Source organism: Engystomops pustulosus, chromosome 3 (assembly GCF_040894005.1).
Source record: "Engystomops pustulosus chromosome 3, aEngPut4.maternal, whole genome shotgun sequence".
Lineage (NCBI taxonomy): Eukaryota > Metazoa > Chordata > Amphibia > Anura > Leptodactylidae > Engystomops > Engystomops pustulosus.
In genome coordinates, this window is record NC_092413.1 from 198,483,935 (window position 1) to 198,510,304 (window position 26,370).

A 26,370-nucleotide genomic window follows, 5' to 3' on the forward strand; every position below is an offset into this window, starting at 1 on the left:
CATGGCGATATAAACATAGAGTACGCCAGAACCACACAATAAAGCCATGTTACCGTATAGCGGTATTATAGTATACATATACAGTACACTATAGCACTTATATACAGTGACAATGTACCTTGTGTTTCTTCAGTTTTGAAAACCCTGAAAAGTCGAGTTGCCAGAAAACCAAACTCTCTCTCGCAAGCGTCTGACAGCGTGGCGATCATTTCAGCCATGGAGGTCTCTCCCCCAACACTGGATAATCTATTGTAGTCTGTGAACAGGAACCTGAATGGCACAAATGAAAAAACATAATTCATATAGTATAGATGTATAGTCCAATACATTTATTAATGGTAAATTTCACCATGAAACAAATTTTGTAAAACAAAACTCATGAAAATTTTTTCTTCTCTTATTACCTTACTGGGAGTGCCTTAGTGGTCTGCTCTGGCAGCTCAGGAGGATTCACAAACATCAGTTTCAATAGCAATTCCAGGTATCCGATATGTCGGGCCAGCCGAGTGCTCAGCACCCAGGTCCAGTTCCAATTCTCTCCTTCCTGCCGTCCACCAAAATACACCAAGGCTGTAAAGGGAAAAACAAGGATCTATTCATTCCATGTCACTCACAGTCCATTTTGCTATTAGTAAACCAGCTATGCTGACTGTCGTTTCCCAAATATTCCTACCACCGAATTTCCAAATAAATCTCCTTATGAATCAATATTTAAATTTTAATAGAAGTGTAAAGATTAAATCCAGCTGGATTCCCTCATATAAATGAATGACTTCTATATGGACCCTGAGGGTGCGGTCACACGTCGCATTTAACACATGTGTTTAAAAACGCATTGCAATAGCTGAAAAGTTATTTGCCTAATTAAACAGCTGTTAACTCGTGTGTTTACAAAACGCAACCGTTAATGCATTGTTAACACATGCATTTGCTAACACTGTGTTAACGCAAGCGCTAACATTTGCATTTTGTAAATCACTCTTCAGCTACTCCAATGCGGTTTTCTAAACGCATGCAGTAAACGCGACGTGTGACAGCACCCTCAGGCTGCAGTCACACGTTGCAGTTACAATGGCATTGTAATCAGTTTTTAAGTGGTTTGTTAATTTAACAGGTGAAAGACATGAATTGAATACGCAAATTTCATTTTGAAGGGGAAACAAATGTCTTTCACCTGTTGAACTAAGAAAACTACACCTACAAGCTGAAAGCCCCAATTACTCTGCCCACGCACAGTGATTGGAAGTGAGAGTCCCGTAACCCCGCCCACACACAGTGATTGGCAGTGACAGTCCCAATTTCCCCACCCAAGCACAGAGATTGACAGTCCCAATTGTTCCGCCCAATGGGTTCCTTTCTAATTTAATCGTCTTATAGATTCAATGTCTCCTCTTATATCACTGTAATGCGTTTCCCTTCTCCCCATAAGCTTAACTTACTGAAAAATATGTAGAGGAGGGCCAGTAGGCTGAGAGCCACAGATAACCCCAGTTTGAAGTTGACAGTGAATCCGAGAAGAAGACCGACAATGGTGCACATGATCACAACCAGGAACACTATAAGCCAGGAGAACTGCAAGAGCGGCTCAATCTGCTGCCCGGCGAAGGTCTTCATCTCATCTACAGCAGGAGAGATGAACAGGCATTCAAAAGGAGAACATAATACCAAACTGCAAGTGCAACATAAAATCACTGCCTATTACCTTCAAGCTTCTTCAGCAAAAATGACTTCCCGCTCCCCCACTGAGCATAGAGTCCAACGCAGATGGGGGGCTGCATGGTGGGCTCGCTGAGTATATCAGCCAGGGCACTACTGTACAAGTCATAGCCCAGCATATCTCCATCAGACTCTGTGGGAGAAAGATGTCCTGCAAGAGACAGCAGAGAAGGAATATTAACAACATAAAACATTTACATTACAGAAAGAACCTAAAAGCAAAGCACGGGGCCTGGTATAAGCACTTACTGGCACCAAATATCTGGGTGAGAATACTCTTCTGGTGGCTGCAGTCTATGTTGTATGGGGTCTCCCCGGCTTTGTTGGGTCTGTACAGTAAGCGGCCATCTTTCGGGTTCCTCAGGAGCAGTTCTGCCAGTTTACGGCTTCGGCCTCTGATGGCGATGTGAAGAGGAGTGTCTCCTTTCTGAAAAGGTCCACAGTACAACAGAATGCGGTAAAGAAAGATCATTTTTCATAACGGTTCCTAGTGGTCTAACAATTCTCTTACCTTGTCTACTGCAGAAACCTTGGCTCCTTTATCAAGCAGCAGCTCCACCACTTCTATATTCCTCATCTTAGTCGCCTTGATCAATGGAGTTTCTCCATCCTGAAAGCAAATATGTTACTCTATGTTATTCAAGAACAAGACAGTATTCACCTTTAGGATCCCACTATGTCCTGCCACGTAGAGGAGCATTCAGGACGTGGCATACTTATGGATCCTGACTCTTCTAATAGACATCACTGAAACCAAGGCTCATTGCTCATATACTATGTGATACAGAAAAGTCTCAGCTTCTCCTCCTCTCAGATCAGGCAGCAGATATAACCTGAAAGGTTCACTTAAAGGGGTTTTCCTACAGGATAGGGCCAGACTTGCTGATCAGTGGGGGTCTCAGTAATGAGACCCCCCAAATCATGAGAACGGGGGTTCAATGTACTCCCGTCACACCACAATATGACCGAAGCACTCAGCTGCACATGCGCAGACTGCCCCATTCATCTCTATTGAGTTGACAGAGATTGCCAAGTACAGCGCTCAGGGGGTGCGACGGGGTAGGGTCTCATCACTGAGACCCCCACCAATCAGCAAGTCGGTGGGAAAACTCCATTAATTGAGGGAATATAGAGGGCAAAGTTCTCCTGAGAATACAAGATCACGTAAAAAGGGTTGTCCAACTCTGCAAGTTATCCATTACCTTAGTGCAGAATTCGGTGTCTGGGTTACACTGCAGGATGTCTCGCACCATAGTCGCATTCCCCTTCTCCACAGCCCAGTACAGCGCAGTCTTGTTATCCTGTCAGCCATAAGAATATAACATTAGAATGTAAACTAATGATATAGCTGTAAATTACAATAGAGTCCCGTAATAAAAAGATAAACAGGTTTACCTGCCCCCTTATATCTATATCAGCGTATTTATGCAGCAACGCACGGACAATCTCCACATGGCCGCCACGGACAGCTCCGATCAGGACTGTGTCTCCATTCTGTAACAGAGAGAAGGAAGTTTTATGATGATCAAAAAAAAAAAAAAAAAAAAAAAAATCACAAATTTCACAAGCTGCAGAGTGTTGACACATTGGCCTATCAGAGGGAGAGAAACTTTTTTACTATTGAAGTTATAGGAGGGTTATTTTTCAGGCAATGCTTCATGGGTAGTGTAGTATGTAAATTAATGGGTTATGCCAAGTATTAATGTTTACTTCCCATGCCATACAGGATAATCTATTTCTGTGAGGTTCTGACTGCAGGACCCCCATTGGTCATGAGAATCGGGGAGTCTTGGTATTGCCATTTATGAAGTAACACTGCCACTAGGGTAGCACCGAAAAATGCAGAGCACAGCGCTAAGCTATCTCCGGCATTCACTGTACACAAGAGTTTCAAGGAGAGGCGTGGATTTCAAACATGGCTTGTATAAAAATGTGCCATATGCACCGGGGACATATCCTCACACTGTAGTGCTCTTAGCGCTCTGCACTGCATTGATTAATAGCCACATAATCACTGCAAGACGTCCCCTGGTCTCCATAGCCTCCTAGATCACATAAGAGGCCAGCAATTGCGATGTGATGAAGGGTCTATTGGCTGAAGAACTGTGTGCAGGCATGGAGTAGCATGCAGCGCACCGACCCCCACCATAATCACCACTGATATGACATGTGTATAGCAAACACACAACTACTCCTGGTTATAAGCGTTGTAAGCCATAGTGTGACATCGGTGATCTGACGCCCTCCAGCGACCCACAGAATCCTATCGTGACCCCCACATCCCTCAGCACTTACCATCTGTATTATAGTAAAAGCTATTCATCCGAATTTTGCACATGAGGCCTCCACGTATCCGCTCCATCTAAACTGTCTCCCGGGGAAACTTTTCTCCAGCTAAAACTTTTTTCCACCATATTGCCGGCAATTACTTTGAACTTCACTTTATTTTTACTGCAGAAGGACAATTTTCTCTAAAACCAGGCCCAGGGGCACCCAGATACGAAAGGACTGAAATAGCTCCACTTGGAAGACTTTACAGCAAATCCCATAGCACAAAGTGTCCATCTGCTCCTGTCCGGCGCTACCACATGAGGGCTTTGGCTAAGTGACGCGAGCAGATGGGTGCGACATATGCCATTAGATTGCTTTAATGTGCTAGTAAACAAATACTTCAATCCATTTCATATTGGGAGGCTGCCCAATGTCACACGGTATATACTGTGTACTGCGCTCAGTGCCCAACATCTATATGGTCAGTGCCTTATGTTATATAACCTTTAGTTATGTCCAACCAGGAGTCCGCCAGTAGATACATTCTCTATAAAACATAACTAAAATGCTGCAATAATAAAGATCAGTGTAAACAGGGCTGTGGAGTCTGAGTAGTTGAAAATTTTGGTGGGGTCGGATTTGTGAGAAAATGGACCGACGCCTCAAACATAAAATATATTATAAAAATTATGAGATTTCCTTTAAAATTGTCTGTTCTATTCCTGATCTAAGGATCTAGGGCAGGGGTGGGCAACAGTTGTTGGTCCAAGGGCTATGTTGTCATATTGCTCAAATTAAAGGGACCACACCAATAACCAACGCACTAGTGTAGACCCCAGAGCAGGTAAAAATAGTACCGGAGACCACATAGCAGGCTTAAATACTGGAGACCACCAGACCAGACAAATAATGGAGACAATATAGAAGACAATACTGGAGATCCTTAGTACTAATACCCAAAACCCCAGAGCAAACAAAAAATTAAAATTAAAATTCTCTACCGTGCTATGGTACGGCGGGCAACGGCAGTGTGAATGTAGCCTTAAACTTACATTATCATTTTACCAATAGAGGGACAACTAACCCCCCTCCCTTTAGACTTGGCAGTCCAAAATTTGGTGCATGTTTAGACTATGTAGTCTGAGGTTATACCATTGTTAAAAGTGGTGTTCCCATTTCAACAAATAAATGTTATTGTTTGTATGATGAAAAATTCTAGTTTTCAAATATACTTCCTGCATCGGTTTTCTAGACCTCTTTTTGCGGTCATTCTATAGGAAGCTTCATTGTTTACTTCCTGTGCCATGTGATGTAACACAGGTGCACGGCTTGTTATATCTCTGGTCATGTGATGTCACATAGGTGCACAGCTCGTTATATCCCTGGTCATGTGATGTCACACAGGTGCACGGCTCATTATATCACAGAGAGTAATCAGAGCTATGTGTTAGACCTGTGCAACATCACATGACCAGATATAACGAGCGGTGCAATGATGCGACATCACATGACCAGAAATATATCAAGTCGTGCACCTTTGCGACATCACATGACCAGGGACAGATTTTAGGAAAATAACATCGCTTGCTATAGGATGACAGCAAGCAGAGATCTAGAAAACAACTAGCAATTGATACAGAAAATACATTGGAAAATTGTATAACTTTTCATTATACAAACAATATCGATTTGCTGAAATGTGAACACCCCTTTAAGCTGGCTTACTGCACCAACATTTTGGTGTGCGTTTTAGCAGCTTCAGTCAAGCCCCCTTGTCAAAACGAAGTTGGTCTGATGCACGTAATTGTGAATAGTAATTGTGGTGCACATCTTGTCCACCATATAAAGCTAAAAATCTGTTGTATATGGTCAAGTAGATCGCAAACTGGTAACACCCGGCTGTCAATTTATTCACCCATTTACAGGAGCAAATAACAGAGGGAGACAAATTATTATGTGGAACGCAATTACTTTATGTCGTGCGAATGTGCCGGAAAAGTGTCAGCTTCTCTGTAAGTCATCTTCCAAGGCAAATAGGGTCCAGAAACCCATCTGAGATTTTCTAGGTATTCAAATGGACATACTAGGCAAAATATATCCTAGCAGAATATCTGCACAATTCTTACTAGAAGAACCTTACCCGGTCAGGTATATTGACGTAGGTACCCGCGTCTAGCAAGTCCTGCACAATTTCTGTGTGACCCTCTTTGGCTGCAATAGCAAGAGCCGTGTTGCCATCTTTATCGGTCAGATTGACATTTGGGTTCCTCTTCAGGATTTCCTTTACGGTGTCCGTGTATCCGCCTTTCACTGCTACAATCAGAGCGGTCATTGAGTTCTGCAAGAAGAAATCGCAATCAGTTACCCCTTGTGAAAGCTTTTCGTTAGGAGGGTCAAATGGATGGGGTTATCTAACTGAGGCCATTTAAGGCCAACCCATAGTCGTCTATAGTAGTAACTAGAGATGAGTTGACCCAAAGTACGGGTCAGCTCACCACTAGTAGTGACAGAGGAGATATAAAGAGTGACCTGCAGTGCGGGTATGAAACCTGCAGCATGTCCATTATTACTGAGGGTATCCCCACATGGGCTAAATGGCTGAATGATGAGGGGCCTTCTGTAAACAACATTAACTAAGACAAAAAAACACTCACAGCTCCCTCTTGGTCAACATCAGCTCCCATCTGCAGCAGGGACTTCACACTTTCAAAGTGGCCTTTCCTAGCAGCCCAAATAAGAGGGGTGGTCCCATACTAAAATGAAAACAAAAAAAACAACATTAACATTTTAGAGCAACTCAACAAATCCAGTAAAAATCTTTCTATTCATAATTAAAGAGCAATAACAGCCCTATCTTATTGGTCATAGGCAACACATTAGATATGTGTAAGGATTTAATGGACATCAACTATCAGTTTAGTGATGGTAGGAACATTGTTACCGCTACCACTTCTGGGGGTGCGGGTACATTAGCATATGAGGCTCCCTGATACACCAGGGTGACGTAGTCCAATTTGCATAACCTTTATAACGCTATATTTCCGCGATTATGAAATATTGAAAATGGCGCAGAGCTAGGTGGCTGCTGGTGTGCTGTGCTCCGGCACTTTCTCCTCTTTTACCCCCCTCTTTTCCCCTCGTATCCCCCCAGCCTCTACGGGATCCTTGCAAGGCTCACCCCCACAACTTGAGGACCTAAGCAATGTGGCAGAGGATCAACTACCGGCGGTGGGAGAAGGCCCATCAGTAGCACGTGTCCAGAGGCTTCCCTGAGTTCCACCAGTTGAGAACCTGACATCCTACCAACTTGGCGAGATGAGGATTGTGCCAGTCGTCTCACTCCAGCGGCCAAAGATCCACCATCCGGCCCAAGTAGCTGATGACCTGGGCTTCCCGCCAACGGATGGGGACCAGGGACCTGAGCTGTAGATCTGGCACGACAGCAGCAACTCCATCTCTCTCCATCTCCGGCGGCCTCTCTACGCTCTGCATCTCGGCACTTCCGGTGCCTCCTTACACGGCGGCTCCACTCGTGTCATCCAGCATGTTCCAACCATCAGTGTGTCAGCGCTGGACGTAAAGGGGATACCGTGTACACAGAGGCCCATGGGTTGGTCAGCCAGGCAGCTTAATGCGCCTGCACACGTCGCCACCGGGGCAAAGGACAGTGCCCCCTACGTCCAGTGCTGGTCTCATGGTTACACTAAAATTACCATCAAGTAAGCTTGACATAAGAGCATGACAAGAGAAACAATTGTTAGTCTGTTGTCATACTGATGTAACATGTATGTAATTGTATGTAACTACCCTCAACAAGATGCCTGAGCACTGTGCGCAAAATAATTTCTCCGCAGGGGGATCAATAAAGTTGTATTGTATTGTATATTGGGGCACATTTACTAAGGGTCACGCACTGCACTCTAGTCGGACTATGAGTGTTCTTCTAGGCTAAAACTACTTGCACAGGTATTTAAAAAGTGTCTGCGCTGTGATTGTGTTGCATGATAGCTTTTGCATATATAAAGTAATTCTGTGTCTACTTGAAGAACCTGTAGGTAATACGAGAGGTTAGTACGATTTGTGATGTTGTACTTACCTTGTCTGAGCAGTTGACCTTGGCTCCGTACTGCAGCAGAAGCTTGACAATGTCAGAGTGACCTCTTCCAGCCGCCCAAATTATCGGATAGACGCTGTATTGCTAAAACCGGAGAAGGAGAGAAGAAAAGCAGACAATATTTTTATGTTTAGGTCCACTATTTCAGAGAACATGGAAAACAATGTTTAAAAGCAAAAGCAGCGCCACCACAAATCTTTTACCATGGCGGCAACGTACAATTATACAGACGTGGTCTGAGGAACGCTAAAATTATATCATATAAAGTGGTAAGTTATTCATAGTATTCTTTAGTTGTATCACTCCACAGATACAGTCACAGTGGAGAGTATACAAGAGGCGATGCTAGGATTACACAACGCTGGATTCAGTATCTTACCAGGCCGGTTATATTTGGGTTCGCTCCTTTAGAAAGAAGCAGCTCCACCACCTCAGTGCGACCCTTGTATGCAGCCCACATAAGGGCAGTCCATCCTCCCTGGGACAGAAACAGAAAAAAAAATGTCAAAAAGTTTTGAATGCACAAAAGTAGAAGAATGAATGAAATGATGATTTCTCTCAAGTCACTTGGGAAAAATGAGAAAATTGGAACCAAGGAAATAGCAGTAGATACATACAGACACAATAACCCTATATAACACTGGATCGGTGGTGGTCCAACAGTAGGGACCACAAATGATCATGAGAATAGGGGTCCTAGAGTCCACCCACCTGAATGGAGCTGAAAGGACACCTGTCATCAGGTCTGTGTCACTAGTCCTGTCACCTCTACCTGTTGGAGCAGCTCACAAGGATCCCATCCCAGCCTTTATCTAGTTATTTCATACATTAATCATTGTAATATCATCTTTTCTTTATTATGTAAATGAGGCTGGTCACATGGTCAGAGGCAGTGATGTCACCCGTTACCCCTCCCCTCCCCCTGCTCATGTCTGTGTGTAATGTATAGTAAAGGATTGCTAGTGTGTGTATGTCACCTGCTGACATGCTGCATCCTCCTAATATACAGGTGAGAGAGACACAGACATCAGCTACACAAGTACCTGACATGTTCTGCTGTAACATGGCTGCAGCCTGGAGCTGCTGTATCTCTCCTAAACACACACACATGCACACACAGGCTGCAGGGGGCGTGGCCACCAGGAAGCACATCATGATACAGCCTCACATCATTATACAGGCTGTCAGTCAAGCACTGGGGGTGTGGCTGTGCCTCCCACTCATGAATAGAGTGGACAGCTTGAATATGCTAATGCTTCATTGGACATTTCACAGGTCATTTGCATACAGCTTTAGGACCTCATTGCTTAGGTTTACAGGCATGTAGAGGGGCAATGAAGGGATAGAGGCAATGCTCTCTAATGGCAGAATATGAAAATATATTTAGTTTAGCGGGGTTATTTTGCATGATGGGTTCTCTTGAAGTTGTGAATGCCTGTGCAGCTCCATTCACCTCCAAGGGACCCCAAGAGATGGATCAGGTGATCATCAAAAGTTTACCCCACTAGGCTAATAAACTTATCTGACTGGGTATGAAATGTCATTTCTAGAATTTAATCCCATATGTAAAATCTTGTTAATTTACCTATAAAAAAAATCTAGCAAAAAGTTTAGCAAATACAGGCAGTCCTCGGGTTACATACAAGATAGGGTCCGTCAGTTTGTTCTTAAGTTGAATTTGTATGTAAGTCGAAACTGTATATTTTATAATTGTAGTTCCAAACAACAAAAAAAATTCTGCTGCAGTGACAATTGAATTTTTAAAATTTTTGCTGTAATGGGACCAAGGATTATCAATAAAACTTCATTACAGACACCTTACAGCTGATCATTGCAGCCTGGGACTATAGTAACATCCAGAGAGCTTCACCAGAGGTCACAGTAGGCAGAGGGGTCCGTCTGTAACTATGGGTCGTCTAAGTCGGGTGTACTTAAGTAGGGGACCGCCTGTATCACTCTACTCGCTGGCTTTTTAAAACATGAGATGAGTCAAGTTTAGTGGTTGCAGGGGTAGTGTCACTTTAGAAGCCCCTATATTTGGTTCTATAGTACCTACAGACCCATTAAAGACAACAATCTCTTCTTTCAGATCATATCAGGCTTAGGGTGAAGACACACATGGAGGAGTTTTTAGGCCGTTTTTAGTAGAGCGTTTTCAGATCGGAAAAAACGCATGCATTTTTGACCAGTTTGAAGATAATCGGTCAAACCTGTTAAAATGCATGCGGTTTTTACGATCAGAAAACGCACTAAAACTAAAAACGTCCCAAAAACGCCACGTGTGTCTTCACCCTTAGGGTTCTGTGAGCTAGAGAACTGGACATACAGAAAGTTAAGTTACAGGCGGGAAGTGGATCTTTATCTGCTTGAATTTCCAAAAATGTTTTTAGCTGCCTGTATCTCTGGTTCTGTAGCTTACAAAGCCATCAGCCAGATGTCATCTACGAGATAAGATCCTTATCTTGAATAGGACACCAGCACAGAAAGGACATTTAACACCCCACATGACGGGACTAGTAGTTTAGTGGTGTAAACCTGGTGACAGGTTCTCTTTATATAGACTGCTTGCCCACCTATACAGTGATGAGTGGGGGTACAAGCGCATTATTTAGGCACTTACCCCTGTCCATTGCATTACAGATAAGTTATCTTGGAACCCAAACCCCTTTGAAGAATCACTTCCATATATATTTTATAAAGTATATGGATTCTATCCCTTCTCTAAAGAACACAAAAACTACCCGGAGAGACAATCAGCTTCTCTCAAGGACACTCCAAGCAGGTGGCCCCACAACCAGCCCAGACATGACAAGCGCCACTCCTATTGACAGTGGAAACATTGGGACGAGGCGTACCATGTCACGATGCTCCAGGTTGGCGTTAACGTCCAGTAATTCCCTAATAATCTCCACATGTCCTTCCTTGGAGGCAGAAATGAGGGCAGTCCAGTTATCCTAGAAGAAAATCAGAATTTAGGAAATGCAATCACACACATAGGATACAGTCCTGACCGTACCTGCACCTACCAGATAGTCATACCAGGTAGACATGGAGACCAGGGACAAGGATGTCTCCGGAGGAAAGGTGTGATAGATAAAACCTCTGCCGCTCAGGTAATGATGGTTTATACCCACACAGAGATTACATCGGGCAAAACAAAGTGACGAATGTAGTCCGAATTATTTAAAGGGGACAGTTCTGAAATTGTGTGAGAACATGGACTTATAGTTACCTGCAAAATATCTAATTCTTAAATTAATCCCCTCTATGTTTTCAAGCTGAAGTAACAAAATGATCAGTGAGGGACCGGGTAGTTTGAGACTAATTCAGAGATCAAAATGGTCAAATGTGTCCAAGAAAAAAAAATACTCAGAAAAATAAAAGGCTAAAAACAGAAAACCAGCTGGTGCCCAGAGAAGGTGAAATATGTAATACAGAGACAGATCTCATCCTTATACCATGGATATAAAGATAATATTAGTAAGGATTATCACGGTCAATGTAGCAGAGGTGAAATGGAAACAACCAGGCAATAAAAATATGGCTTCACAAGCTGTTACACTGTCCAAGAGCACATCTCCCCCTCTCCTTTAGCATTTCCCCATTCCCCCCTGTGAAGCTGCAGCACAGAGGTGCTCTGGCAATGTCCCCCCAGAGCCTTCTGTCTCATTAGCATAATTTTAAAAGTTGATTTTAGTAGGAAGGAGGCCATGGATAACAAATATAAGAAGATTACCAAAGACACAGTTCCTTTATCTATGAGGGACATTCACTCATTATAAAACTAATGAATGAAAATCTTAACATATTGGGGGAGATTTATCAGAAGGATCTGAGGTAAAACTGTTCTATTTGACCATGCTCAGCTTTCATTTTCCCACAGCAGTTTATAAAATTATAATGGAGCTCTGATTGATTGTCATGGGCACCTAGAACAGATTTACCTCAGACACTTCTGATAAATCTCCTCCATTATCTAAAAAGTGAATGGCAGGATCCCTGTAAGGAGGGAGCCACACGGGATAATGATCACTAATAGTGATAAGGGGTTAATCTTTTGGAGGGAAATTCCCCTCCTTGTGAAGGGGTAGGTTTTCAGTCAGGTTGGAAACAGCTTATGATTGGCCTAGTGGGATGGCCTATCACAGTTTGTTGCTGGCTGAACAGATGTTATGAGCCTAGTTACAGCGGTTGATAGGGTCAAATAGTTATCCAATGGAAAGCTGTATCCAGGGGATTTATATACATATATCCGCCCAGTTACAGAAGATGATTGGTTAATTAAAGTTGGTGGTTATGTTGTCATATACTATATGATGGTAGCTCTGAGGACTGAGTGTTTTTTCACACATGCCTCAGGTCACTGTCCTGTAGGTTATACACACTTGAGGCACCGCTCCGCCGCAGTCTATGTCATTTAGGCAGCGTTTGTGTTGCGTTTTGAGACGCAGCACTAATGCTACAAGGGAAGGGCTCGCCCAGTCACAGACGCATTTCCATTACCATCAGGTTCAAACCCTAAGTGTTTGGCATATAAACAGTAGAAACGCATCAGCCTAGCCCCTCCCACACACCAGTTCCGTTGTATTTCAAAAACGCTGTGTGTGAACATGGCCTTGTAGTATGAATAGCCTTGCCCCCTACACCTCAGCGTAGTGCTATTTATCTATCTATGAGGCACACATTACCGACCTCTACCGCAACCCGCTTTAATCCTGCATATATGTATTTTTTTTTTCTTCAAGCTTTTTTCCTTTGGATTTTTCCATTTACAGACCAAATGATGCGCTTGTTATCTGCTGGACAAATTGTACTTTCTACTGGCACCACTTAATATTCTGCACCATGTCCTGGGAAGCTATGAAAAGATTACAAAATGTGGTGGAATTAGAAAAAAAAAAGGCTTGGTTCTTACAGTTCTCACTGGACAGTCCGGGTGAAACATCCCCTTTTTGCTTTGCCTGGACACATTCTGACATCTGGTTTCATACTTCTGTATATGGCGCTGGGTAATGTGTCATTTTTGCAGGACAAACCAATTTTTTATTGTTCACAGCTATATTGCAGTATATTGTGAATATACTGCTAATCTATTACAGCCTGCATATGGCAGACTGTAATAGAGGTTGCTAAATGACATGAAAACCGATTGGTTCCCTCCGATGACACCACGCTGGGGTCTATCATTAGCTAATGTGGCGGAGCCCATGTGTGGATCCTTACTATGTGTCACCGCAGTCAACCGCAGCCCCCAACAGGCTAACTGTCTACAGTAAAATACAGCAGACACCCGCCCTGTATAGATGTGGACTCAGTTCGTGAGCCCTCTCCATCCATCCATTTACGTCCGGCTGATGTAATTTTATGTTGGCTGATCGCGGAGGGTATAACAGTAAATTATGACATTGCAGAACATTCCCCTGTAATTCCAGATGGGAACCTGTATTATAGCTACTGCATCTTATAAGCAAAGAGCAGAGCACAGACTCATCATGAAAGATGACGCCTGCGACCATCACTCCCTACAGCAGATGGTGAGCGCGCCCTCACCCCCCACTCACAATGTGACAGCACAGAAAGCTGGTAGACAGCCGCCCCCTGTACGGCTCCGGGGGACACTCACCACATCTTCTAGGTTACAGTTTGCTCTCTTCTGCAGCAGCTCCTGAACCATCTCCAGGTTACCCTGTTCTGCTGCCAGCATCAGCGCCGTCTGCCCGTTCTGAAAGGCAAATACAGCAGATTAGATGTGAAGGGATAGGAACTTTTACTTCTAGGGAAAAACACACAAGTTTTACATTGTACAAGCAAACTAAAGTTTGGATGTAGTGCAGAGGAATGAAACGCGTTGGTAGGTTGCTGTAATATGCCACTACAAGTCTCAGAATGAAGGCGGGGCAGCGTTGGTTACACATTGCTATTTAAATGACCGTTGCAGCAGTCTGACTACGACTACAAAACAATCTGAATATCAGAAATAATCAGAATTATAACTATTATATATAAACAAGCACAAAGTGGGTCATAAAACAGTCCATCACATCCCTATTGTGATTAGTACAGGATAATGTTTATTGGGACTCTGTTACACACACAGGTTCTTAATGTGAATAGCCATTAGTAAAGCAGCACAGTGGCCCAATGGTTAGCACTACAGCCTTGCAGCGCTGGGGTCCTGGGTTCAAGTCCCAGGGTCAACATCTGCAAAGAGCTTGTATGTTCTCTCCGTGTTTGCGTGGGTTGCCTCCAGTTTCCTCCCACACAAAACAAACTGGTAGATTGTGATTAGATTGTGATCCCTATTGGGGACAGGGATTGATTTGGCAAGCTCTGTGCAACGCTGCGTATTCTGTGTGCGCTCTAAATAAATAAAGGAATTATTAATATTATTATTAAAGTATGGGAATTAAGAAGAGCCGCATAACACAGTAAATGTTCTATGGCAGTGATGGCTAACCTATGGCACTAGTGCCAGACGTGGCACTCGGAGCCCTTTCTGTTGGCACTCAGAGATGACTCCAGGTAACTTCCTGCAGTCCCAGACAGCCCAGGACTTGCTTTGAACTGAAGTATTTTAAAGTGACAGCTCTACCTGGGACTATTTTCTGCTTTATTGGTGTCCTCAGAGTGCTGGTATCAATGAAAACTGTGACAGAGAAGGGAGTATAAATCACAAATTAAATTTCCGTATTGGCACTTTGCGATAAATACGTGGGTCTTTGTTGTAGTTTGGGCACTCGGCCTCTAAAAGGTTCGCCATCACTGTTCTATGGTATGTATATAGTCGTCTCTCCATCACATTTTTCCTATGCAGATAGCGCCACCTAGTGAACAAACCAGAACACAACAGCGAAAGCTGTAGAGCCGTCTACATAATGTCCAAAATAGAGAATATTAGTACTAACCTCTGTATAAGGCATCTTTCACACCAACGTATGAGGGTCATATCTATCTTATCCCATTTTTTTACCCGGGGATCGCAATGCCTCACGATGGAGAGCAGTGCTCATCCCTCCGCCTCACCACCGCGCTGCTGTGTGCCTGCCTGGGATACATACGTCAGTGTGAAAGAGGCCTAATACAGAGGAGCTGCCAGATACCCCCAGATGCATAAAGATCCAGTTCCTGCCTCCGTGTTTGAGCATTCTGATGTAGCCGGCTCACGTGACATAATCTGTATGGAGTAAGAATATTTCCATGTGTGGTCAGCCTGGGTGACTTGTCATGTGAGCTGGCACAGTAGTCACCCACCCAGTCATGGCGTGGTGCCAGGAAAACTTTACCGCAACATTTGCTAGAAATATTTCGTTTCTGTAAAAAAAAAAAAGAATCTGAACCCCTGGTAACTGCTACTTATATTCACACAATGATAGGGAATTCTATTTAATCAGCTGCCGGTATCTCTGATTCTGTAGAATTTTGGAAAAAAGTTCCCATTAAAATCAGTAGGGTTCATAGGGCACCTGTCATCGGATGATCTGGCACCACAATAATTTACATATCTGCTACTCTGATGGATATTGCATCAGTGACTGGATATTGTTATGTTAGGTGTCGGTTTTACATGAGCTCAGAAATTGAGGATGATCTTTAATTTTATTGGAACTTCTCAGCAAGAACTTAAAGGAAATCCACCATCAGGATAAAAGATTATAAACCAAGCACACTGACATACTGCTGTGCGCCCCCATCTGGCAGGATCTGCTATTCTTTTAGCTTCTTATCTTCTGGTTTTTACAAACAAAGGCTTTCAAAATTATGCAAATTAGCCAGAGGGGCTTCAAACTCCATAGCATATAATGGAGCCCAGAGCCCCTCGGGGGCTATATTTTGATAGATCGGGACTTTTGGGATGTGGTCATACCTAACCTGTTTAGGATCAGTTCTAGGGAAAAATGGGGCGATTTAAACGTTAACCTTTTTTTTTTTTTTAAAGAGTATTTTAGCCCCACTAACTAGAGTAAACTTTAATCCCAGTGGGTTTGATTGTTACTACCATATACTTAAAACTTACTGTACTGCAGTTTATGGAAGTTTTGCTTTGTTGGACTCCAGGCTGTCATAGTTACAGATCGCCGATATTAATGCGGTGGTTCAATCTAAGCCAATATGTTGGCGTCCATGCACTGGTTTTTATATTACTCTGGCAGCCACGGGTGTTTTCTGCAATATCCCGGAAACCCCCGTCCTGCATGTCGAGGGCTCAGCCCATGAGTTCTCTCCATGCTCCCTTTGCTGCCCACTTACCTACTATTACGCCATTTGTGGCAAGGAGGCAAAGACATTCTACCATCAAAGTCATGAAAGATAAACCAGGGACACTTACTCATAGATCCAGGCACCGTGACTGTGGTAAATCTTCTTAATATTTGTTATTTGTTTTCACGGGCGTTACCAGAGCCCCTCTGGGCTGTAGCCTTACAGGCTGTTACAGTGTGCAGGAGCATTTTACCCTTTCCACTGTAAGATTACAGCAGGTAAAGGGGGAGAGGATGTTCCAATAGCCATAGACAGTGGGGTTGACAGTGTAACAGCCTCTGCAGCTACATCACGGAGGGGCTCTGGTAACGTCTCCTAGCACCCTGCAGGCTTATTTGGATACATTTCAAAGTTGATTTTAGAAGGAAGATTACCACAGTCACACTGCCTGGATCTATGATTAATGTCATGTCTGATTTTGATGGTCAATGTGAAGTGTAATAACACAATCAACATCACTGCATTCTCTTCTTCACAATTATCTGCAACAGAAAAACACTTGAAGAGAAATATTCTATGCAGCTGGTGATAGGACAATTCTTAATGGAGGATTCCAGCTAACGTGACGAATATTATACAAGATCTTCGGGTCCCAAATCTAAGAACACAAGAAAACCAAGACAAGAGCCAGAGATACAGATTCTTTACTGTATCACACTCTGCAGGACGTACCTCGTTTCTTTCATCCACGTCCTTGCATTTTTCCAGCAGAGTCTTCAGGGCAGCGATGTTGCCCTCCTCCACATAGGAGAGCAGGTTCTGCTGACCCAGGCTAGCCATTGTAAGTGGCCGGGGCTAGGACCTATGGTAATCTGGGGAGAAGAAAGAAAACAAATATTGCTTAACACAAGTTATGAGAACATCAAAACTCACCTGTGCCCTATGGGGAGGAGCGTATACATTTATGTTCTATTTTTAGATAAAAGAAGCCATTTTTAGTATTTTTTTTTCATAATTCTAAAAATCCCCCTGAACGGAAATTTACCACCAAAATCCAGCATGAAAAACCAGGGACATTACTCATAGATCCAGGCACCGTGACTGTGGTAATCTTCTTATATTTGATATCTATGGCCTCCTTTCTTCTAAAATCAATTTTTATGATTATGCCAATTAGCCTAAAGGGCTCTGGTACCAAAGCCCACTCATGCTGTTGCTTCACAGGCTGCTAATTTGTGCAGGAGCATCCCCCACATCCCACTGTGTGATATTACATCAGGCAGAAGGAACAGGGAGGAGGGACACACAGTGTAACAGCCTGTGAAACTACAGCATGGAGGGGCTCTGGTAACACCAATAAAGCCTTCAAACTCATTAGCATAATTCTAAGTTAATTTTAGAAGGAAGGAGATTGTGGGTAACAAAAATACTACAATTACCACAGTCACGGTGCCTGGATACATGGGTAAGTGACCCGGGTTTATTATGATGAATTTTGATGGTAGATTTCCTTTAAAGGGAATCAGAAATTGACCATTAGCAGTATGTTGTGAATCAGATTAACCCCTTCAAGGTCATGTTTCTTTGATACCCCAGTGTGGTGGCATCATTCAGAAAATTAATATTGAAGTGAGATGTAAACTGGTTGTATAAAGTCATGGAGGTGGAGAGCTCAGCGCTGAAGTCAAGCTCTCCTCACCTCCGAATGAAGGAGATCTGGGTAGTGATGCGTCTGGATCCAGAACCATCTATTACAGTGAGCTTTCTGAAGGAGAGAGAGCTTGACTTCAGTGTCAAAATCTCCACCCACCCTCCTTGATTTTATACAACCAATTTACATCTCACTTCAAAGTTGTTTTTTCTGGATGATGCCACCACAGTGGGCCATGAAATAGACATGACATAGAAGGTGTTCAGCTGCTTGATGACATACTGGTCATCTTAAAATACCAATTCTTAGCAGGGCTGTGGAGTCAGCAAGTCAAACCACTGACTCCAATTCAGACTCATCAGCTCCACCAAAATGGTCAAAAACTCCACAGTCCTGGTAACTCTAGCAGTGCCGAGATAAATTCAGGCATGCCTTCCCAGTGCCGGATTTCTCTAATGTATTATCGTCTGCTCTGAATGCAGCATTTGGTTGTTGGGGTGCTACTTATAATTTCTGGGGTGGAGTTTTGTGCTGTACTGTTATTATTGGTGCATCTAGGGTGCTGGTTACTGGTGCGACCCCTTAAAGTGGAGCGATATGACAATGTGGCCCTCGGACTATTCAATGTTGTTCACCCCCTGGACTTAGATCAGGAATAAGACATTTAAAGTAAATCTCATAATTTTTAGAATTTATTATATGTTTGTGGAGTCGGTCCATTTTACCACAACTCCGACTCCACCAAAATTGTAACAGACTCCCCAGCCCTGAATGATAGCCGTTCCTCTGTTATTCCTCCTACCAGTGATGGTTATTGGTGGTGGAGTGTCCATCTGCAGCCTAATACTGTTACCGACCATGTATGGACACACCTCTATGCCAAGTATGGTAACCCCACCCATTTGCCCATTTATTAGCACAATCCCAGGAGGAATAACTGAGAAACAACCCACCACTTAGAACATACGGAATACAGGGATATACTAGACCATCCATCAGAAGAGGACCACTATAAGTCATTGCGCAGACCCCCGCCCCTTCCATCATCATGCGCTGTAATGCTGCGCCATATTCGACCACTGATAAGTAGTCCAATTGTTTGGATGTGTAGCCGTTATCAGATGACTGGACACCTGTACACACAGGACCCCCATTACCAGGGCCGTACAGGACGCTCAGCGCAGTCACCCTGGATCTTACCCTGCTGGAGAGATAAGCGGCCGCCATGACTAATATTTGCCCGCACTGCTGTGGTGTTTGTATAAGACGGCGATGATAAGGGACATAATGTCTTAAAGAAACCGCTGTCAATCACAGCTCGGCCTTTATCACTCAATGAACATTTTCTATGGTATTATCAGGCGGGCGACTAGCGGCGGTGTACACGGCAGGCGTCCTCAGTGCACCCGAGACAATATACAGGCAGTCCCCGAGTTACATACAAGATAGGGTCTGTAGGTTTGTTCTTAAGTTGAGTTTGTATGCAAGTTGGAACTGTATACTTTATTATTGTAACCCCAGTCAACATTTTTTTGGCCTCTGTGACAATTGGATTTTAAAAATGTTGGATTGTCATTAGAACCAGAAATAACACTAAGGTCGGCGCCACACGTGGCGCTTTTGTCTGCGTTTGCAAACGCAAACAAAGTCGCGCCCACCGGGGCAGGCCTCGGCCCGATCGCATCGGCGTTTCTATGGAAACGCCTGCGATCGGGAACGAGACGCCGGTGTTTCGCGTTATTTCTCTACATTGCTGGAAGTGTAAGTAGCTGTGAAAATGTTAACTGTTGCTTAGGGTGATGTCACACATGGCGTTTTAAGGCCGTTTTTAGTGCGTTTTCATGCGTAAAAAAAGCGGTTTTTAAAAACGGATGCATTTTTTAACGCATGCGTTTTTTTACAATCTGAAAATCCACTAACTAAAAACTGCCCAAAAACGGCCTAGTGTGACATCACCCTTACACTTCCAGCAATGAAGAAAAACGCTTTCAAAGCAGCCAAACGCCTAGTAACATTTGAAAACGCATGCGCCACATGTGAACACACCCTCACTTTTATCTTTACGTGTATAATGCACAGCTGGAACACGCAAAATACTTTTATGATAGGAGAGATTGTGCTTCATCACCGGATTACAACATCAGCCTGGAGGTCCTCGTCATCAGTCTCCCTGAATGATCCCTTTAATTGCTATTTAATACTTGTACTATGAACCTGTTTCCAAAACAGGCAGCAGTTTACAGCATAAAAACCCCATGAAGTGAGACACACAAGAAGGTTAACCCCTGCTATTGCGACCCAAAATATAGCAGATAGCAGTATTATGAGGCCTAACCGGCTCCACATCACAACCAATAGGGCAGAGCTACAGACAAATTAAAGGGGTTGTCTTATCACAGGGCAAAACAGCACATCTCTAAGGCCGGCGCCACACGTGGCGCTTTTGTCTGCGCTTGCAAACGCAAACGCAGACAAAGTCACGCCCACCGGGGCGGGCCTCGGCCCGATCGCATCGGCGTTTCTATGGAAACGCCAGCGATCGGGAACGAGCCGCCGGTGTTTTGCGTTAATTTAACGTGTGACGCCGGCCTAAGGGTGAAGACACACGTGGCCTTTTTAGGCCGTTTTTGGGCCGTTTTTAGTTAGTGCGTTTTCAGATCGTTAAAATCGCATGCGTTTTTGACCAGTTTGAATTAAGATAATTGGTCAAACCTGTCAAAAACGCATGCGGTTTTTACGATCTGAAAACGCACTAACTAAAAACGGCCTAAAAACGCCACGTGTGTCTTCACCCCAAGTCTTTCTGAAGCCATATTCCAGGATATATTACGTACATGAGGTATAAATACCGGATATGTAAAATGGTCACAAAATTAATATCCTTTATCCATAGGTAAGGGGAGATTTGTCATATCCCTTATACCCCCCACCACCAATCCTGATACCAAAGGACCCAGGTTCAGTAGATAACAAAATACATGTTTTTTATGTCATTTATCACTGGCTATATGTAAAGGTGAGTCACCCCCTCCCCCCTTGGATATATTACTGTGATAGGGTGTGAGGGGGGTCTGACTACAGGGACCCCCATTCACCATAGGGCACAGGATAGTCAGGTGGTCAGGACTGGAACTTGTGGGCCTATTTTCAGGATGCCCACAGTGTTATTAGTGGTTTTGGAATGCGTTTTTGTCCGGTTTGTCCAATTAAAAACTGACAAAAACGCATGCGTTTTTTTACAATCTGAAAACTAAAAACGGCCTATACACGCCATGTGTGACATCACCCTAATACAACAGCAGCCAGGAGATACTTTCACAGATATTAATAGGGTTTTGCCACAGAACCGATGTATCCTAAACAGTGGCCTCACTACTACATATGTGGAATGTTCAGTGACAAACCCGAATATTGGGGTCCCAAAGACACAGGCCAGACAGCTGTGGAGACTGCACCCCCCTGGGACCCTGTGCTATAGGTCAAAGAGGAAATGCAATTTTTAGAATGGAGACATAAAAGGGTCACATGTGACAAATATGTGGCGCGGACACTTCTTAAAAGCATGTGCGAGCAGTTTGTACATAGAACGTGCAAAGTCTGACAGAAAACGGACGCAAGGTCCTTAGTAAATGTGCCCCATAGACTAGAGTTCATGAGGATCCGTGAAAAACAGATACCAGTCTACGGCAAACTGGACTGTTATTAATGGCTGATTATGGCCTCATTTGTGTGCAGGCAGCATTAGTGTTACAAGGGTGGCGGTCTGACCCCCTATTCCCTCACTGATTATAACAACAGGGGTCCAACACTGCCCCTTAATTTATCAGCGCCGTTTATAAAGACCTTAGCAGCAGTCCGCCTGTATGTTATAGTGAGTGGGGGTCCCAGCAGTCAGACCCCCATTACACGGATATCACATCTCCATTTCATCATGGACACACAGCCAGTGATAAACGTCATAGATTTCCAATTTACAGTCCATTAGTCTCACAATAAATTCACTGATGGGGGATAAGCCGGAGCCCCCCGGGGTGCCAGCCACGGAGCAGATTAGTACAGTATAAGCCGAGCAATGTCTCCCGCACCTCAGAGACAAAGCCATCAGCGGCCATTCCTCCCACATCTTTGTCTAAGACGATATTGACACATGTCTGATGCACAAAGACGTCTCATCCTGAATATACACGCAGTGTCGCTGTAGCGGAGAAGGGGGGCGCCGCTGAGTGATTATATAGGACTACAGGATACAAGTATAAGAGATGTCATACAATGTATCAGAACCACACCCTGGAGGAGACACAACAGTACCACCGATCCCCGGCATAATCAGGGGCAGGCGAAGGGTCACTTAAAGAGAACCTGTCATGCAATATAACCCCCCTAAACTAAATATATTTTCATAAACTGCCATTAGAGAGCATTGCCTCTATCCCTTCATTGTCCCTCTACATGCCTGTAAACCTAAGCAATGAGGTCCTAAAGCTGTATGCAAATGACCTGTGAAATGTCCAATGAAGCATTAGCATATTCAAGCTGTCCACTCTATTCATGAGTGGGAGGCACAGCCACACCCCCAGTGCATGACTGACAGCCTGTATAATGATGTGAGGCTGTATAATGATGTGCTTCCTGGTGCTGGTGGCCACGCCCCCTGCAGCCTGTGTGTGAATGTGTGTGTTTAGGAGAGATACAGCAGCTCCAGGCAGCCATGTTACCACAGATTCATGTGTAGCTGATGTCTGTGTATCACACATGTGTATTAAGAGGATGCAGCATGTCAGCAGATACACTAACTATGCTTTACTATACATTGCACACAGACATGAGCAGGGGGAGGAGAGGGGAGGGGTAACAGGGGTGACATCACTGCCTCTGACCATGTGACCAGCCTCATTTACATGATAAAGAATAGATGATTTTACAATGATTAATGTATGAAATAACTAGATAAAGGCTGTGATGGGATCCTTGTGAGCTGCTCCAACAGGAAGAGGTGACAGGACTAGTGGCAGAGACCTGATGACAGGTGTCCTTTAAAGGGGATGTCCACATGTAAGATATATGTGTGGGCCATGTGTGTACATCTTGCACTGGTTTCCCAGTCATTATTAAATTAGACTACATATCAGACATTAATAACCCTTCACCCTAGTACACCAGGTCAGCTCTGCTACATCTGTATGTAGAAAGAGAGAGGGAGAGAGAGTCAATGTATGGGGCAGAGATCAGACACATTCAACAAACATCGGCCAATAACGATCACGGTTACAAATGATTGTAAGAATGATCACGATGCAACCTGACGATCGGCCGATGCTGCCTCACATATAGAGGATCCCACCGTCTCCTCAGTCAGTAAACACCCCCTCCCCTCCTGAAATAGCGGACAGAGTCAGACATCACACAAGCCGCACGGCGCAGCCCACTGCACACGACACTGCCGCAAATCATCTCCCTCCCCGGTGTCCGCCGTCTCACACTCTCCTCTCACCAGTCTCCGTAGCGGATCACAGCTTCAAAACGTCACCGCCGAGACGATCAACAGGAAGCCATCTTGTCTCCCCGGCAAGACGAGCCGAGAAGGTCATGTGACCCCCGGAGAGTGACGCTCCGCAGCAGGTGGGCGGGGCCTCACCGGCAATGAACCAATGGCTGCAGAGGAGGGGCGTGGTCGCTCGACCTAAAATCCTGCTCTGGCCTAGAGAGCTTGCACTTGTTACCATGGTGAGTGCTCTTGGTTCTCTGTCAGTCAGTGCTGTGTGAGGGGGATGACTGCCAGCGCTGGGGCTTTGTTACAGTGTATAAGGGAGGACTTGTGGTTCTAATTGTATAATAAATAAATGTTATTCTACCCTGTGGTCAATGTGGAGCACGTTACATGATAGAAGCAGGGTAATGGAGGATTCTCTATGGTTCTGCTCCTCATTATGGTGTATGAGTATAATAAGGCCACGCCTAGGACCCCAAACAACGGAGGCACCGCATTCGTTATATGGTCTGCATGTCTAGAGTCTATACTAAACACCAACACTGAAGGGGGGGGATATAGCTAAACTCACTTCCACCCCTGTCCCGCACATTATACTGGAGAACACACAACTATGCTACACAGACTTCACACTACAGTATGGGGGACGTATATGCGGCCGATATACGTCCCCCATACACTTCTATGGGCGCACGGCGCTGTACGGGAGCGGTACGGTGCAACACACGTGCGGCACCGTACCTCTCCGTAGCCCGCTCACCTCCTCCTCCTCTGCCCACGCTGCCGTGTGCCCGCCGTGTCACGGTGCGGCGGGCACACGGCAGTGTGCATGTAGCCTTATACATAGTGTCCAGCAGCAGCCTCCCATAATTAATGAAATGTCCAGCAGCCTCCTCTCATTCATGAAATGTCCAGCAGCCTCCCCTCATTCATGAAATGTCCAGCAGCCTCCGCTCATTCATGAAATGTCCAGCAGCCTCCGCTCATTCATGAAATGTCCAGCAGCCTCCGCTCATTCATGAAATGTCCAGCAGCCTCCCATTATTCATGAAATGAACAGCAGCTTCCCCCTTTTTAATTAAATGCCAAGCAGCCTCCTCCATTCATGAAACGTTCAGCAGCCTCCCCTCATTCATGAAATGTCCAGAAGCCTTCCCTTATTAATGAAATGACCAGCAGACTTCTCCATTCATGAAATGTCTAGCAGCCTTCGCTCATTTATAAAATGTTCAGCATACTCCCCTTATTAATGAAAAGTTCAGCAGCCTCCCCTCATTCATGAAAAGTTCAGCAGCCTACTTACTTATTAAATGTTCAACAGTTTCCTCTCATCTATGGAATATGTAGCAGCCTACCCTCTTTAACCCTTACAGGACTCAGACCTTTTTCTTTTCGCATTTCTGTGTTTTACTGTGTTTTACTCCAAAAGCTATAACTTTTTTATTTTTACATTAACAGAGAAGTGTGTGGACTTGTTATCTGTACTTTTTAGTGGTGAAGTATAATATTCCATGCAATGTACTGGAAAGCTGGAAAAAAAATTCTGTGAAATTGACGAAAAAACACATTAGTGGCGTTTTCTTGTGGGCTCTCTTTTTACGGGTTTCATTCTGTGCTCCAAATTATACTTTATTTTTTCGGACCATACAATCTCAGGGATACCAACTTTATATAGATCTTATTAGGTTTTAGTAGATTTTAAAAAATGTAAATCTTTTGTACCAAAAAAATTATTTGCCGTTTTACCAAATGCTGAGGCCAAAAACTTTTTCACACTTTGGTGTACGGACCTATGCAAGATGTCACTTTTTGCGTTACGTGCTGGTGTCTTCATTTCTATCAATTTTCTATGACTATTTTCTATGACTATTTTTTCAGGCATTTTGGGACGTGGCAAAACCTAACATGTTTATGACTTTTAGGCTACATTCACACGAACGTATGGAGGACGTATATACGGCCGACGTATATACGGCCGATATACGTCCCCCATACACTCCTATGGGCGCACGGCACCCTACGGGAGCGGTACGGTGCAGCACACGTGCGGCACCGTACCGTTCCGTACCCGGGAAAAAGATAGGACCTGTCCTATCTTTTCCCGTAATACGGAGCCGTGCGCCATAGGTTGCTATGGAGAGGGGCGGGGGTGAGCTGCGCTCACCTCCTCCTCCTCTCCCCGTACACTGCCGTTGCCCGCTACGGTACGGTACGGGCGGGCAACGGCAGTGTGAATATAGCCTTACTGTTTACTGTTCTATATGTGTTCTAGGGAAAGGGGGGTGATTTAAACCTATATATATATATTTGTTACATTATTGCAGACCCTCTAGGGTACTTGAACCCTGCAGGGTCTGATTGCTCATACTATATACTACAATACTACTGTATAGCAATTTTACTGATGATCTCTAATAGCCTGTCATTCGCAGGCTATAATGGAGATCCATAGAGAATCATAGAATACATCTATTTAAGGTCTGGTTACTTCAGTAAATTTGTCCGATCCTTCCAATATGTTGTGAGGACAATCCTCTAAGATTTATACTATCTTGCTTCGTGGGAACACATACTGGGGGTCATTTACTAAGGGCCCGATTCGCGTTTTCTCGACGTGTTACCCAAATATTTCCGATTTGCGTTGATTTTCCCTGTATTGCCCCGGGATTTTGGCGCACGAGATCGGATTGTGTCGCATCGGCGCCGGCATGTACGCGACGGAAATCGGGGGGGCGTGGCCGAGCGAAAACCCGACAGATTCGGAAAAACCGCCGCATTTAAACCAATAAAAGTGTCGCTTGGGATGCGCTTACCTTCACTTGGTCCGGCTCGGTGAAGTTGAGTGCGTTCAGATGCTTTTCAGCTCAGCAGCGCCACCTGGTGGACGGCGGAGGAACTACCTTGATGAACCCGAATCCACCGCAGAGAAGG

The 26,370-nt window shown here is 44.3% G+C and overlaps 1 protein-coding gene across 4 annotated transcripts in view; it reads right to left on the bottom strand.

Moving 5' to 3' along the window:
* The window catches only part of KIDINS220 (kinase D interacting substrate 220), an 82,796-nt gene extending 59,216 nt beyond the window's left edge, over positions 1 to 23,580 (bottom strand). For all 4 annotated transcript variants that reach the window (XR_011854340.1, XM_072143536.1, XM_072143535.1 and 1 more), the window contains exons 1-16: positions 23,443 to 23,580; positions 17,033 to 17,172; positions 13,725 to 13,823; positions 10,957 to 11,055; positions 8,481 to 8,579; positions 8,084 to 8,185; positions 6,642 to 6,740; positions 6,128 to 6,325; positions 3,112 to 3,210; positions 2,919 to 3,017; positions 2,228 to 2,326; positions 1,966 to 2,143; positions 1,703 to 1,867; positions 1,440 to 1,619; positions 405 to 570; positions 119 to 270 (exon numbers count right to left, since the gene is read on the bottom strand). Coding sequence is in view for 3 of the 4 variants with exons in the window: in XM_072143536.1 (XP_071999637.1) it covers positions 119 to 270; positions 405 to 570; positions 1,440 to 1,619; positions 1,703 to 1,867; positions 1,966 to 2,143; positions 2,228 to 2,326; positions 2,919 to 3,017; positions 3,112 to 3,210; positions 6,128 to 6,325; positions 6,642 to 6,740; positions 8,084 to 8,185; positions 8,481 to 8,579; positions 10,957 to 11,055; positions 13,725 to 13,823; positions 17,033 to 17,140 (1,942 nt within the window). In the remaining variant the exon portion in view is untranslated. The remainder of the gene's footprint in view (positions 1 to 118; positions 271 to 404; positions 571 to 1,439; positions 1,620 to 1,702; positions 1,868 to 1,965; positions 2,144 to 2,227; positions 2,327 to 2,918; positions 3,018 to 3,111; positions 3,211 to 6,127; positions 6,326 to 6,641; positions 6,741 to 8,083; positions 8,186 to 8,480; positions 8,580 to 10,956; positions 11,056 to 13,724; positions 13,824 to 17,032; positions 17,173 to 23,442) is intronic.
* Positions 23,581 to 26,370: the final 2,790 nt, after the last annotated feature.